At 39.2% G+C, this 15,495-nt stretch overlaps 1 protein-coding gene across 3 annotated transcripts in view; it reads right to left on the bottom strand.

Annotated features, from left to right (window-relative positions):
* Positions 1–15,495, bottom strand: part of NLRC4 (NLR family CARD domain containing 4) — a 44,218-nt gene that overhangs the window by 1,980 nt on the left and 26,743 nt on the right. Inside the window, exon 8 of one of the 3 annotated variants that reach the window (XM_046660479.1) lies at positions 15,095–15,307. In XM_046660479.1, coding sequence (XP_046516435.1) covers positions 15,095–15,307 — 213 coding nt within the window. Of the gene's footprint in view, positions 1–15,094; positions 15,308–15,495 lie in introns of those variants that run through there. The other 2 variants (XM_046660481.1, XR_006888532.1) reach the window with 2 other exon arrangements.

Raw genomic sequence — 15,495 nt, 5'->3', positions numbered from 1 at the left:
TTGTCAGGTTAATTTTCAGTGTTTTTGTCATCACAACAAGCAGACTAGGTCTGAGAGGAAAGGAATCTGACATTTAGAGCTATAGGCTGTACGTGGGATGTGAAGAATACAAGTGGCTTGATCCAAATTCCAGGCAAAATCTCAAGTGCTCTTGGTATAAGGATTCTGATCCTTGAAGGGTTCCTGCATCCTAAGCAAAACTCTAGTATTGCCGGAGACCACCCTGTAGTTCACCTGACCCAGAGCTCTTAGCATTTATTCATTCATCAAACATTTTTGAGTGCCTACTGTGTGCTACAGATTGTGCTGGGAGCTGAGGATATGTGAAAAGGACAGACATGGTCCCTGACTCTTGGGGTTTACAATATATTGTGAAAACATACATTGTAAAAGTAATTAGATGGGTGACAGGTGCTGTGGTAGGTCAGGGTGCCCAGGGAGCACACACAGGCAATAGGCCTTCCAATCCCACTTTATTCCCAGAACACTGGCCATTGGGCTTATGTGCTCCAGGAGAAAGACTAAAGGATCCTTCTTAGGAGAAATTGAACTGCCTCCAAGAAAAGATACTACAAAAAAAGAGCCATTTTGCTTTTCTGATCACAGTGAAGCTAACCAGTTGAAAATTCACCCCCTCCCTCAGGCACACGGAGCCTCCTGTCAACTTGTGCCCCACTCTAAAACGTGAAGAGAACAGTAGAGGAATACCAGAGACTTGAAAAGAGCCTCCCACAAAGAAGACGGAGACTAAAAATCAAAGAAAAAACTCAAGAAATGAGGCAACATAGGGAACAGGAAAAACAAACTTGAAGAACTTAATTCTTTCCAGAGACCTTAAAAAGTTACTTCATCTACCCAACAAAAGTAAGATGCTATTATTTAAAAAGTGTAATTGGAGAACAAGAAATAGTGCTTGGAAAATAAAAATATGATACCAGGATCTGTGTGGCAGAATGATTGGACCCAGGATTTAACAAAGATTCTAGAACATGAATAGGGTATATGATGGTTCTTTTTTTAAGAACAAACTGGATAATGGAGTTCAGCTGTGATGGCTGTCTTTTTGAGAACGGGATGGATAGAGTTCAGCCTCAAACCTTTACATTGAAAGATGCCATTTAAATGAAGGGTTTTGTTAGAACAGGTGAAATATAGATTCTTGAGCTAGCAACAATTTCTATCTGGTGGTCCCAGATTACTGGTGGGCTAGAAACAAAATTTTGGGAGTCATAATCAAACAGTGGCGATTAAAGCTTTAATATCAAATGCAATCTGTGATGAAGAAGGGCAGAGATCCCAGGACCAAGCTCTAAGGAAAACTGGGAGGATGTAATATCCGGGTGCAGGAATTGCCATTGCAAAGGAGATCAAGAAGTAGCCAAGGTGGCATGGAAATCAAAAGAACATTTCGAAAAGGAGGGAATGTTCAATGTCAAGTATCCTACTCCTACTTGAGTAGGACCTCAAGTTAGACACTTTCAAAAAGTGTCAACTGAAGTAAGACATGTACAGGTGTGTAGAGAGTCAGCTGGAATTAGTAGAAAGAAGTGGATGACAGGGAAATGGAGATGTACTGAGGGTACACAAATTTCAGTCTTGAAGGAGAGGAGAGAGAATGATAGCCATAGGACGAAGACAGGATTCAGGAAGAGTTTTATTTAAAATGAGAGAGATTTGAGTATCTTAAAATTTTATAGGAAAGAGCCGGTAATGAGGGGCATACTTGATGAAATGATGTCCGTATAGGAGAGCAAAGCCAGGATCTCCAACACTGCTAGAGCAGAGACTCCCCTTAGATAGGAGGAGAAGGAGAGAAAAAAATCACATCCACTGTGAAATAGTGAAAGACTGGTGGATTAAGGAGAGTAAAGTTTGAGATAGTTTATGTAGAGTACTGCATACAGAAGCACAGTAAGACTGCCAGGAAATATTGAGAGAGATTGCATTTATTGCTTTAATGGGCCTTGGGTATTCAGAATTGGATCGCTAATTTACCTACTCACTCACTCACTCATGAATCTATCACCCAGCCTGAGAACAAGAACATAGACAAAAACTTGGACCTACTATGTGATATCCCCCTATTCTACACATCCGCCTCATTCCTGACCCAAAGGAACTATTATTCTGGATGTGGAGTTTATCATTCTTTTGTATTTTAAAAAATATGATTTTGACAAAGACTATGTCTAAAATATATTGCTTAGAATATACTTTGTTTTTTGATATATAATCCACATATGCCATAAAATTCACCCTTTCAAAGTATACACTACAATGATTTTTAGTATATTCACAAAGTTGTGCACTATTTAATTCCAGAACATTTTAATCACCTGCAGAAAGAAACACTGTAGTCATTAGCAATCACTCCCATCTCCCAACGCGCCCCCCCAACCCTGACCCTGGCAACTACTAATCTACTTTCTGTCACTATAGATTTGCCTATTTTGGACATTTCATATAAACAGAATCATACAATGTGTTTGATCATACAATAGTTTTTTGTGACTGGTTTCTTTCACTTTGTATGATATTTTCAAGGTTTAGCTATGTTGTAGCATGTTCCAATACTTCATTCCTTTTTACAGCTGCATAATACTCTGCTGTAGGGCTAGACCACATTTTGTTCATCCATTCATTAGTGATGGACATTTGGGTTGTTTCCACTTTGGTGCTATTAAAAATGCTGTAAACAAGTTTTTGTGTGGACATAGATTTTCATTTCTCTTGGGTACCTAGGATTGGAATTGTTAACTCTGTATTTAACCTTTTAAGAACTGCCAAAATATCTCCCTAAGTGGCTGTATCATTTTACATTCCAGTCACCAGCATATGAGGGTTCCAATTTCTCCATGTCCCTGCCAATACTTGTTATTTTCTGTCTTTGTTATTATAATCATCCTAGTGGGTAGGAAGGAGCATTTCATTGTGGCTTCGATTTGCATTTCCCTGATCCTAATGATGTTGAGCATCTTTTCTGGTGTTTATTGGCCATTTATATATCTTTTTTGGAGAAACGTCTATTCAGATCCTTTGCTTATTTTAAAAATTGATTTGCCTTCTTATCAATGTGTTGTAAGAATTCTTTATATATTCTAGATAGTAGTCACTTATCAGGTATATCATTTGCAAAAATTTTCTCCAATTCTGTGGGTTGTATTTTCACTCTGGTTTGTTTGTTTTTTTTTTTTTTTGGTGAGGAAGATTGGCCCTGAGCTAACATCTGTTGCCAATCTTCCTCTTTTTGCTTGAGGAGGATTGTCACAAAGTAACATCTGTGTCAGTCTTCCTCTACTTTATGTGGAATGCTGCCACAGCATGGCTTGACAAGCAGTACTAGGTCCACGCCTGGGATCCCAACCAGTGAACCCCTGGCCACCGAAGTGGAGGGCATGAACTTAACCACTATGCCACCAGGCCAGCCCTGTATTTTCACTTTCTTGATGGTGTCCTTTAAAGTACAACTGTTTGTACGCTTGATGAAGTACAATTTATCTATTTTTTTTCTTTCTTACTTGTGTTTGGTTGTCATATCCAAGACTTTGCCTAACCTGAAGTCATGAAAATTTACTCTCAGATTTTCTTCAACTTTTTTAATAGTTTTAGCTCTTACTTTTAGATCTTTGATGCATTTTGAGTTAACTTTTTGCATATGGTGTGAGGTAGAGGTCCAAATTCATTCTTTTGCATGTGGATATTCAATGGTCTATAAATCTGTCCTTATTGCAGTACCACACTGTCTTGATTACTGTAGCTTTGTAGTAAGTTTTGAAATTGGGACATGTATGTCCTCAGCTTTGTTCTACTTTTTCCAGATTGTTTTAGCTATTCTGGGTTCCTTGAATTTCCATATGAATTTTAGGATTAGCTTGTCAATTTCTTCAGAGAAGCAGCTGGAATCTTGATGGCAACTGCCTTGACTCTGTAGATCAATGTGGGGAGCGTTGCCGTCTTAACAATATTAAGTCTTCCAATCCATGAACACAGGATATCTTTTCATCGATTTCTGGTTTAAGGTTTTCTATTGTAAAGTTGCTATTTTTCCTTTTTAAATTGATAAATATCTTGGATAAGATACTAACATCCTGAAAGTTTTGCCCCTGATTTTAGCCTCCACCAGTTAATGTTGCCGGTAACAATTATTACTACAAGGTTTGCCTAATGGTGAAACTTGCCAAAAATATATCTCGGTTCAGTTTTTTTCTTTATGGAAAGAAGTTCGAGTCTTCAATTTATAAGATAGTTACAGGCTTATTTAGATTTTTCTCCTAATTCTTGAATAAGTTTGGTAAATTGTATTTTTCTAAAAACATGTCTTCTTTGTCTAAGCTTTCAAATTTGTTGGTATAGTTGATGGATTTCTATATCTTTTAAATCTGTGGTTTATCTGTAATTATCACTCTTTTTTTACCTTTGATTTTTTAATCAACTGTATTTTTTAGAGCAGTTTTAGATTTACAAAAAAAATTGCAGACATAGAACAGAGTTCCCATACACTCCACACCCAGCTTCTCCTGTTATTAACATCTTACCTTATGATGGCGTATTTGTTGCATTTAGTCAACCAATATTGATACTTTATTAATGTAAGTCCATAATTTATTAAGATTTCCTTAGTTTTTACCAATGTCCTTTTTCTGGTCCAGGATCTCATTCATGATATCACATTACATTTAATCATCATTTCTCCTTAGGCTCCTTTTGGAACCGCTTGTCTTGTGATGGTTTCTCAGACTCTCCTTGTTTCTGCTTACCTTGACAGTTTTGAGGTGTATTGGTCAGCTATTTTGTAGAAGCCCCCTTAATTAGAACTTGTCTGATGTTTTTCTCATGATTAGACTGGGATTATGGATTTGGGGGAGGAAGATCACAGAGATAAAGCACCATTTTCCTCACATCATGTCCAGGGTACATACTATGAACATGGCTTATCACTGCTAACGTTAACCTTGATCACCTGGCTAAGGTAGTGTTTGTCAAGTTGATCCACTGTAAAGCTACTCTTTTCTCCCCTTTCTGTGCTATCACTGAGGAAGTTACCATGTGCAGCCTACACTTAAGTAGTGAGAATTATGCTCCGTTCCCTGTGGGCAAAGTATTTATGTAATTGTTTGGAATTCTTCTGCATGGGAGATTTGTCTCCTTCACCATTTGTTTATTTATTCAATAATTTATTTATGTTAGTACGGACTCATGATATTTATTTTATGCTTTGGGATATAACCTAACACTGTTTTATTTATTTTGTTGCTCAAATTGTTCCTGCTAGCCACCATGAGCTCTTTTAGTTGGCTCCTGTGTCGTTTTGACATACTCCCATCATTGTAGGTGTTTTTTTGGTTGTTGGTTTGGTTTTTGTTTTCAACATTTCCTTACTTTTCTGGCACTACAATGTGCCCTAGGTTTACCTTAAATATCTGTATTTACTTGTATGTTTATATTTTATATAGCCTTGTCTTATCTTATATATTTCCCCAGTCCTAGAATTAGCCGTTTTGTCAAAGCACCCTGGTTCGTTTTATTGGAGAATGGTATTGGAAACTTAAGATCTGGGTACCATGAGTGCCCATTGCTTCTGAGGTGCCATTGCTTCTAGGCCCTCTCAGCTGACAGAGCAAAGAATATGTGTATGTATAAGTGTAAGAAAAACTCAATTCTGTCTACCTCCTGTTTTTCTCCTGTGCGTCTCCTTTACTGCTCATACAAAACACTTCAAACACTTCTGGTCACCAAATATGTGGAGGTTTTTCCCCACACCAAGCAGGTCGCTGCAATACCAGCTGGTGTCATACAATTTAACTCAGTTCTAACACTAACTGAAGATACTGTCAGCCCCCACAGATTCAGAGCTCTGTCCCACAAGACTGTTCCCACCCTCCTTCAGATGCCAATTACAAGTAGTAGGTCCCCAGGGTACTCACAACTTCTGTCTGATTTGACTACAAATCAGAGGTTCCCATTACCCCGTCCTCAGATTCCATTAATTTGCTAGAGCAGCTCCCAGAAATCAGAGAAACACTTAATGTTTCCCAGCTTATTAAAGGATGTGATAATGGATATAGATGAACAGCTAGAAGAAGAGACACATAGAGTGAGATCTGGGAGGCTCCTAAATGTAGGAGCTTCTGTCCTTGTGGAGATGGGGTGCATCACCCTCCTGGTGTGGATGTTTGCCAACCTGGAAGCTCTCCGAACCCCCTACTATTGAGGTTTTATGGAGGCTTGCTCATATATGCATGATTAATTATTAACTCCATTTCCATTTCCAGCCCCCTCCCTTCTCTGGAGGGTGGGGAGTGGGGCTGAAAATTCCAGGCTTCTAATCATGTTTTGATCTTTCTGGTGACCAGCTCCTATCCAGGAGCTCACCCAGAGTTGCCTCAATAGAGCAAAAGATGCTCCTAGTGCTCTTATCACTTAGGAATTTACAAGGGTGTTAGGAGCCCTGTGTCAGGGATGGGGTCAAAGACCAAATATTAGAACAAGAGATGCTCCTAATGCTCTTATCACTTAGGAAATTAAAAGGGTTTCAGGAACTCTGTGCCAGGAACCAGGGGCAGAAACCAATATACGTTTTCTATTACCTCATAGTATATTAGTATACACATAATATACTATATATAGTATATACTTAAATATACTATATAAATATATTTATATACTTAAAAGTATATAGGGGCCAGCTCCGTGGCCAAGTGGTTAAATTCGCACACTCTACTTTGGAGGCCCAGGGTTTTTGCCGGTTTGCATCCTGAGTGTGGACATGGCACCGCTCATCAAGCCATGCTGCCATGCTGAGGCGGCGTCCCACATGCCACAACTAGAAGGACCCACAACTAAAAATATACAACTATGTCCCAGGGGGCTTTGGGGAGCAAAAGGAAAAATAAAATCTTTTTTTAAAAAAAGTATATACACATGTAAATACTATATATATATATATATATGTATTTCTGTATGTAAATATCTATATCTATATTAAGCTAAACATGAGATGAGTTCACACTGATGTCTCCAAATCTAATCCATTACCGCATGGATCATTCCAGCCTCCTCATCTTGCTGTCAATTCCCACCCCAACAATGAGAAACCTAGTTCCCACCATCTGCCATCCATTTAATGAACTATTCAATACCAGTGTATATGTATAGCAGTATCAGAATTGCTAACCTGTATCCCCATGGGATATAACTATCAGTTGGAGTACAGTGCTAATGTAGTTTGTTTGCCTTTAGTTTTACGGGCCACTCATTTCCAAAGTTATTTGGGTCAATACCTTTCCCTTCATCCTCTTCAGTAAGGTGGTTTTATAGTTTGTAATACAATTGGATTGCTTTGCATTCTGCATTCTATGCTCAGGTTTCCTTGACCTCCTAAACGATTTTTTAGTTTGAATGTATTAAGGTTCACTCTTTGTGTTGTAAAGTTCTATCGGTTTCAACAGATGCATAGTGTCATGTATGCACAATTACAGTATCATACAGAATGGTTCCACTGCCCTAAAAAGTCCCCGCCCTCCTCTCCTCTTGAGCCCCTGGCAACCACTGAGGTTTTTAATGTCTCAATAGTTTTGCCTTTTCCAGAATGTTATATAATTGGAGTCATAAATTATGTTGCCTTTTCAGACTTGCTTTTTTCATTTAGCAATATGTATTTAAGTTTCCTGTACGTCTTTTCGTGGCTTGATAGCTCATTTCTTTTTGCCACTGAATAATATACTATAGTATGACTATACCATAGTTTGTTCATCCATTCACCTATTGAAGGACATCTCAGTTGCTTCCAGTTTTTGGCAATAATGAATAAAGCTACCACAAATGTTCATGTGTTTATGTCTCCATTTTGATTAATGAAATTATTTATGTCACTCTATTTTTTTCTTGATCAGTCTTGCTTGGCTTTTACCTATTTTGTTACTCTTTTTAAGGAACTGACTTTATTATTAATCTTTTTTGCTATATTTTTGTTTTCTATTTCATTTATTTATACTCATGTTTATTATCTTGGGGTTTACTCTGTTGGTTTTCTGCCTTCTTAAATTAGAAACATTAATTTTCAGCCTTTTTTCTTTTCTGATATAAGTATTTAAGGCTGTGAGAATTTTATTCAAGCCCTGCTTTTGCTGCATGCCACGTTTTGATATATAATGTTTTCTTTCCATTCAGTTCTAAATATTTTTGTTGAAATTTGTCACTATAAACTTGCCAAATTGTATGATTTTTTTTTCCCCAGCAGCCTGAGTGTAGGTACAGAAAAAGTGGAAAATTAAGGACAATCCAGGCTTGGAATTTTGCCAGGAAAGTACACCACAACCACTGTTATCTAATTTCATAGCTCACATCCACATCTCATTTTCTCCCTGCATCTCATTAGGTAGTCTTCCTTTAATTAGAGACTCCATCTCCCATTACACTTTCTTCATTTCACTATTGCATCTATCACACATATCCATCACTAAATGTCGTTGCCTAAATTGACTTGTGATACTGTGGGCCATGAGAATTTCAGCCCTTGTGACAAGAATGTTTGCAAGGATGGAGGATGGAATCTAAACTAGGTGGGAAAGGGAAGTCAAGATATATGGGGGCTATTAAATGGGTGGATATTAGTGGGCTCAATGGACTAGAAGTCCCAATGAAGTAAAATGACCTGATGATAACGAATTATTAAGTAATTAAGATGGAAATGTAGAAGGTTGTAGTTTGAGAATGAATTATCTGAATTTAATATCCTGGAGGTAGAAAAATTTTAAGTGAATTATCATGAGCTGATAAGTCCATGCTCATAGAGCGGATGGGTGAAGGAGAGTGGAAGGGAAGGTCACTGAAGAGGAAGGTCCTGTATGTTGGTTGAGTAGTTTCAGATAAAAAGTGAAGTTTTCTAGGTTGATGACCAGAGTGAGAGAGTGAGGAATTCTGTCAGACAGCTGCCAAAGTCTTCAGTGAATAAATGACAAGAAATTCATAGTTCTGCAATAAGAAGGGACAGAATGTAGTCTAGTCAAATGGCCTAACCCTCGTGGAAGTAGGAATTTTCAATGAGGTTGGAGAAGGAGTGTACTGGAAGGGCAGTGAGAATCAAGGAGAACCTGACCTTGTTTTTTGACTCTGAGAGGCATGAAAATTAGGAGAATAAAAATTGACTGCTTAAGAGAGCTATAGGGGAGAGCCAGGTTTCAGTTAGGGCCAGGAGGTGTGTAAAACCTTTGGTAAAAAGATACCTTTCTCAAAATACCCCCTATGTCTCCAGTGCATCTCAGCCACCCTGTGTCTCATTATACATTGCCCATCTCATGACATATTTCCTCCCTACTTCTTCCTCTGTAGCCTTTATTTCATTAGACTCCCCATCTCTTATTACCAGTCTGCATTTTATTATCCCATCTCAAGGAATATTGCATCTCATCCATGATGTATATCATCACTAAATGGGGATGAGAATCTAAAAGCCAGGTCTGATCCAGGGGAGGTATTGTGGAGGTATTTCCAGAGCCAGGAAACTTAAGCTACAGGATTTCAGTTTGAACAGTCACTTGGCTGGGATATTATAAAGAGGTTGTGAAATCATACAAGTGTGTTAGAATTTTTGTATGATTATATATAGGAAAACAGCATTTACTATAACAAAACCTGAGGTTCTAAAAGCTCAAGCTAGCTTATACCTCAGGTCAAACTGTGGAACTCCTGTAAGTTAATTTGCTCATTCATACAACAAGTATTTATTGAGCATCCCCTGTGGGATATACACTCAATACCAAGTCTAATGGCATGGGCCCTGTCCTCAAAGGGCTCACAGTTTAGTAGGGCAGATAGACATATGAACACATTCTATAAATCCAAATGGTAAGTGCTCTAATAAAAATAAAGCACTGTCTGTGTGTAATAAAGAAAACCACTATTTTTTAACACTGGAATTGAATACAAGAACATTGGAAAACTGGCATATCTACCAGAGCTGAACATATGCTTGCCTGTTATCTTTACCTATACTCCAAATGAACTCCTAGGTATATACCCAGCAAGAATGTGTCCCTGTGTTCACCAAAAGATATGTACAAAAATGTTCAAGGCAGCACTACTAATAGTATTCAAAGCTAAAAATTACTCAAATGCCTATCAACAGTAGAATGGGAAAATCAGCTGAGGTATACTCACACAATAGAAGATTTTACAACAATGAGAATAAATGAACCACAACTACACACAATAATATGGATGAATCTCACACACATAATGTTGAGCAAAAGAAGACACAAAAGAATATATACCGTATGATTCCATTTATGTAAAATTCAAAAACAGCCAAGACTAATCTATAGTGTTAGAAGTCAGAATAGCAGTTGCCCTTAGAGAGAAAGGAGCTATAGAGCTGGTAATCTTCTGTTTCTTGATCTGGGTCCTAGTTACACTGGTATGTTCACCTTGTGAAAATTCATTGTACTATCTACTTAGGATTTGTGCACTTTTCTGTGGGTGTGTTATACTTCAATTAAAAAGTACAAAAACAAAATGAACCCTAACACTGACTTCTGCCTTCTGACATGATTCCTATAATGGGGAAAGTAAGTCTGTTCTTCTCCGCGCTGTTTGGAGAGCCTGGTGGTGGAGGGGAGCAGGTGAGACCTGGAACTGAAACCCACTGTTGATGGAGCACTTGTGAGTCTTTGGATATGTAAAGGACGGTACAGAGCTGAGTTTGGCTTTAGGGGACTAGATATAATGTAATTACTCTTCGTAATAAAATGGAAGGAATTTTTTTGGAATTGCTGGGGAAATGGGAAGAGGACAAGGCAATTGACAGGCAACTGGTGCCTGAATTGGCAAAAATGTTTGTGTCTCTTTGAGAATGGAAAGTGCCAATATTAAATTTAACTAATCTGCTATTTAGAACTATCATGTAATCCCACCCTCACAATTACCCATAAGCACTCAGTAAACCTGCTACATCTGTAATTACACTGGACCTTTTTGTGGAAATTAAGGACAGGTGACTCTTCTCCCCATGTGAGTGACTTGGAGAGTAGGGAAAAGAACCACTGCAGGAGGCAAGATGATAGATCTAGAGACACACAGGAGCAGAAATTCAGAGGAAGAAACCACGAAACCAGGGAAATTCAGAGCCAGAAGTGACTACGGAAACAGAAGCCCTGGATCTAGGTTGACATCCTGGGCAGTATGTAGATTAGGGCAGCATTTTTTCTAAGCTGCAGGGCCTCCCCTCCTTTAGAAGAACATGAAATTTAGTGGGTTGCAATCAGGATGTTTTAATTGCAATAGGATAGAAAGAATAGATAATGAGTGTATTACACATAGCGAAAAATAATTACTTTTTGTGAAACTTTGTAAATGTGTATGTACGTATTAGATCAAGAGATAAAATGTATTTATAACTGTGGGTCATAGTCAAAAAAAGTTTGAGGGCTAACTCGGTGGGAGAGTGGTTGGATTCATGCACTCTGCTTTGGTGGCCCAGGGTTTACCAGTTCGGATCCCAGGTACAGACCTACACATGGTTCATCAGGCCACACTGTGGCAGTGTCCCACATACAAAATAGAGGAGGATTGGCACAGAGGTTAGCTCAGTGACAATCTTCCTCAAGTAAAAGGGGGAAGATTGGCAACAGATGTTAACTCAGGGCCAATCTTCCTCACCAAAACAAAAAGTTTGAAAGACTCTACACAAGAGGCTTAAAGCAAACATCTAGGTTCCATGTGGGGGTGCAGAAAAGGGAACATAGGGAAAATATTTCACCAAGGAGAAGATATTTAAGTTAGGTCTTAAAGTGACTATAGGAGATGGTGAAGGACATTCTAGAAGGAGTACATATACAAAGGCATTTTGGGGGAACAGCAAGAGGTCCATGAGGATGGAACCTCACGCGGGTTGGGAAGTGTGGCAGAAGATGAAGGTGAAGAGGACGGTGAATTGAGGCTTCATTGTAAAAGGTTTTATATATTAAAAATGAGCAGGTTGTCCTCTCTTTTCCAGGCCAAGGGAGCCTTTTTTAAAAGGAAGATAACCTTAGTTTCTGGCTTGCCATGGAATCCACAGAGGATAATGATCACAGTACCATTTACTGAGCATATACAGTAGGTCACTGTTGAACTCCTTACATTGTATGCATTAGCTCAATTACTGATTAGCACAATGACCACTAATATGATCGGTATTGTAATTATCCTCATTTGACGGATACGGATGAGTAAACTGAGGCTCAGAGACTTTAACTAAGTTGCTGCAGATCAGACATCCATAAAATGAAAGGGGCGGGCAGGTCTGTCTGACTCCAAAACCAATGCACCTAACCATTTCATAAAGGTGGAGCCGCTAGAGGGGCCTGACAGCTATCAGTCTCTTCACCTGGCTAGAGAGCAAAGGCAGGAAATGCTTGGCTCTCACTCTTCAGCTTTACCTCAAGCCCAAGCAGACTGCTTTCTGTACGTCTGTGAAGTAGAGGAGATGGCTTGAGGGGAGCAATGCCAGCACCTACACTCTCTCCCCTTTTTCACCAACTCGTCCTCTTCTGTCTCCAACCCTTTTCCCAGCTTTAATATGACAACCTTCTTATGTCTCTGTTTCTTCATAAAAAAGGAATAATAATAGTTATCTTTTATTAGGGATATAATGATAATTCCACAAATTCTTTTAAAAAAGACTTTGAGAATAAATTAGTTACTACTGTTGATTTGTACATTTTGTCTTTTTTTTTTACTTGCCTTTTAGGGCACATCATTACTGCTAAATTTCAAAGAGTCACTTGCCTTCTGTTATGCTTATTTTTATCATTTACATATGGAGGCTGTAAGGCAATAGGCAATTAAAGTCAAACGGCAAATGACTCCCTGGCTTCCTTCCTATTTCGTTAAACACACCGTCTCCTTCTCTGCTCTCAAAGGACATCCTCAGAAGTGGGCAAATTAGGCAGCTACCTACTTAAAGATCTGAAAGATGCTAAAAGGTCTCTACCTAAATATGCCTCCCTCGCATGTAATTCTAATTCTACACGCTCCCCAACAGCCTTGAAAAGACACCTCCCCCTCCATCCTTAAGGTATGAGGTTACCAGAGAGGGATTATTTATTAGCTAACTAATTACTCTGTCACTGAAGCCGCTTGCCTCCAACATCACTCAGAGTACAGGAGGAGCCTGAAACAATAACAACCAGGATGATATGATTTGATGGGTTAAGGGAGTGGTTAGAAGAGGTGGAAGTGGAGTTAGGAATTACGGGAAGGAAAGATCCAGAACTTGAAGCACCATTAGGGAAGACAAAACCATTAGGGCAGCCTAAGGACTTAGAGACATAAGCATTTCTAAGAAAGAACGTTTTAAAAAGAGGAGCAGGGGGGTAGTTAGGGTTTAATGGATACAGAGTTTCAGTTGAGGAAGATGAAAAAGTTCTAGAGATGGATGGTGATGGTGATGGATGGTGCAAAAGAATGTGAATGTACTTAATGCCACAGAACTGTACACTTAAAAATGGCTAAAATAGTAAGTTTTATGATATGTATACTGCAAATACATTATAGACAATTTGTGAGGGAAATGAAGGCAGTCAAGGTTGTTTTTATCAATCCTTTGCTTTAGATAGTATGGTAGTCAGCTTTCAAGATGGCTCCAATGATCCTCACCTCCTAGTTTTCACTCCCCTATACTGTCCCCTCCCATACTTGATAGGGCTGACCTGGGGAACCAATAGGATACAGCAGAAATGAGCAGAAATGACCTTCCATGGGTGGGTCATAAAAGACACTGCAGCCTCCAACTGGGTCTCTCTTAGATCTCTTGCTCTGGGGGAAGTGAGCTGCCACGTTGTGAAGACACTTAAGCAGCCTATGGAGAGGTCCAGGGATGAGAAACTGAGGCCTCCAGCCAACAGCCAGCATTAACTTACCAACCAAGTGAGCAGCTGCCTTGGAGGCAGATCCTTCGGCAGCCCTGGCTGACATCTGGACTGCAATCTCATGACAGAGCCTAAGCCAGAACCACCCAGCTAAGCTGCTCCCAAACTCCTGCCTGACAGAACCTGAGATTATGTTTATAGTTGTTTTAAACCACTAAGTTTTGGAATAACCTGTTACACAGGAATTGATAACTAATACAGATAGCATAAGGACCCTTCATCAACTGCCTGAGGCTGGTAGTGTCTTTAGTCATTTATATATCATCATGCCCTGCATAACAACGTTTCACTCAATGATGGCTGCATATACGATGGTGGTCCCATATGATTAGTACCATATAGGCTGGGTGTGTAGTAGGCTATACCATCTGGGTTGGTGTAAGTACACTCTATGCTGTTCGCACAATGACAAAATTGCCTCATAATGTATTTCTTAGACTGTATCTCCGTCCTTGAGTGACACATGACTGTATCTCTGTTTCTTCTTGGATTTTATCACGACTACTTAAAGATATTCTGTGACCTCATTTAGATAAAGTTGCACTTATATTTACACTTTTTGAATACTCAACAGGTGGCTTAAAAATATTTTCCCAGCTTGGAGGGGCATTGTTGAATTTCAGACAGTTAAGGCTAGGAAGAGCAGTTCGTAACATAAAACGCCTTGTCATATAATGTGAATGCTTTTTCTTTAATACTGTAGGTGAAATGCTTAAAAATCTGAAGGCAGGCCAGTGTTTTGTTTTTATTTTTTTTAAAGATTGGCACCTGAGCTTACATATGTTGCCAATCTTCTTTTGTTTTTTTTTCTTCTTCTCCCTGAAACACCCCAGTACGTAGTTGCACATTCTAGTTGTAGGTCCTTCTGGCTCTGCTATGTGGGACACTGCCTCAGCATGGCTTGATGAGTGGTGCTAGGTCCGCGCCCAGGATCCAGACCAGTGAAACCCTGGGCCGCCAAAGCAGAGTGCTGGAACTTAACCATTCAGCCACAGGGCAGGCCCCAGGCCAGTGTTTAAATTGTTTAACTCCTTAACATGTGTGAACTCTCTTTAAATATATTTGTATAACAAAAGAGGAGGCAAAATAAATAAATAAATGAAAGCACTAAATAAATAAATAAAACCAACTTAAGAACTTTTTTAGGGCCAACTTGTTTTCCCTTGGCTCTGTGTATGTGTACCTACCTAGAATTCTAATCTCTGCATCTGCGAGTCTCCAGTTTTTCAGCCCAAGCTTGATGAGCTGTGGGGCCCCCTCCAGCTGCTCCAGTAGACTGGTCAGGCTGACTCGTACATCACTCCACCAGGGCAGCATCAGCACAGTTAGCTGTTCCAGGATGTGCAGCCTGTCAACTTGAAGAACCACAGAGCAGTTCAGGAATGGGATCCACCTCAAAACTGATGAAGGATGAAGGGATGTGGGAGAAGGAATGGTCTTTATCTCTGCAGCCTACTCAATGTGCAATGAGAATCTACTTGGTTTTTGGTTAATATTTTTATGGAAACTGTTCAATAATATACAAACATTATGCAGAATAGTATAATGAAACTATACGTACTAATAAGCCAACTTTCAACAAACATCA

The sequence above is a fragment of the Equus quagga genome, chromosome 5, assembly GCF_021613505.1.
Source record: "Equus quagga isolate Etosha38 chromosome 5, UCLA_HA_Equagga_1.0, whole genome shotgun sequence".
Classification (NCBI taxonomy): domain Eukaryota; kingdom Metazoa; phylum Chordata; class Mammalia; order Perissodactyla; family Equidae; genus Equus; species Equus quagga.
Note: the sequence above shows the minus strand (reverse complement) of the source record. Positions and strands in the feature narration are given on the sequence as shown.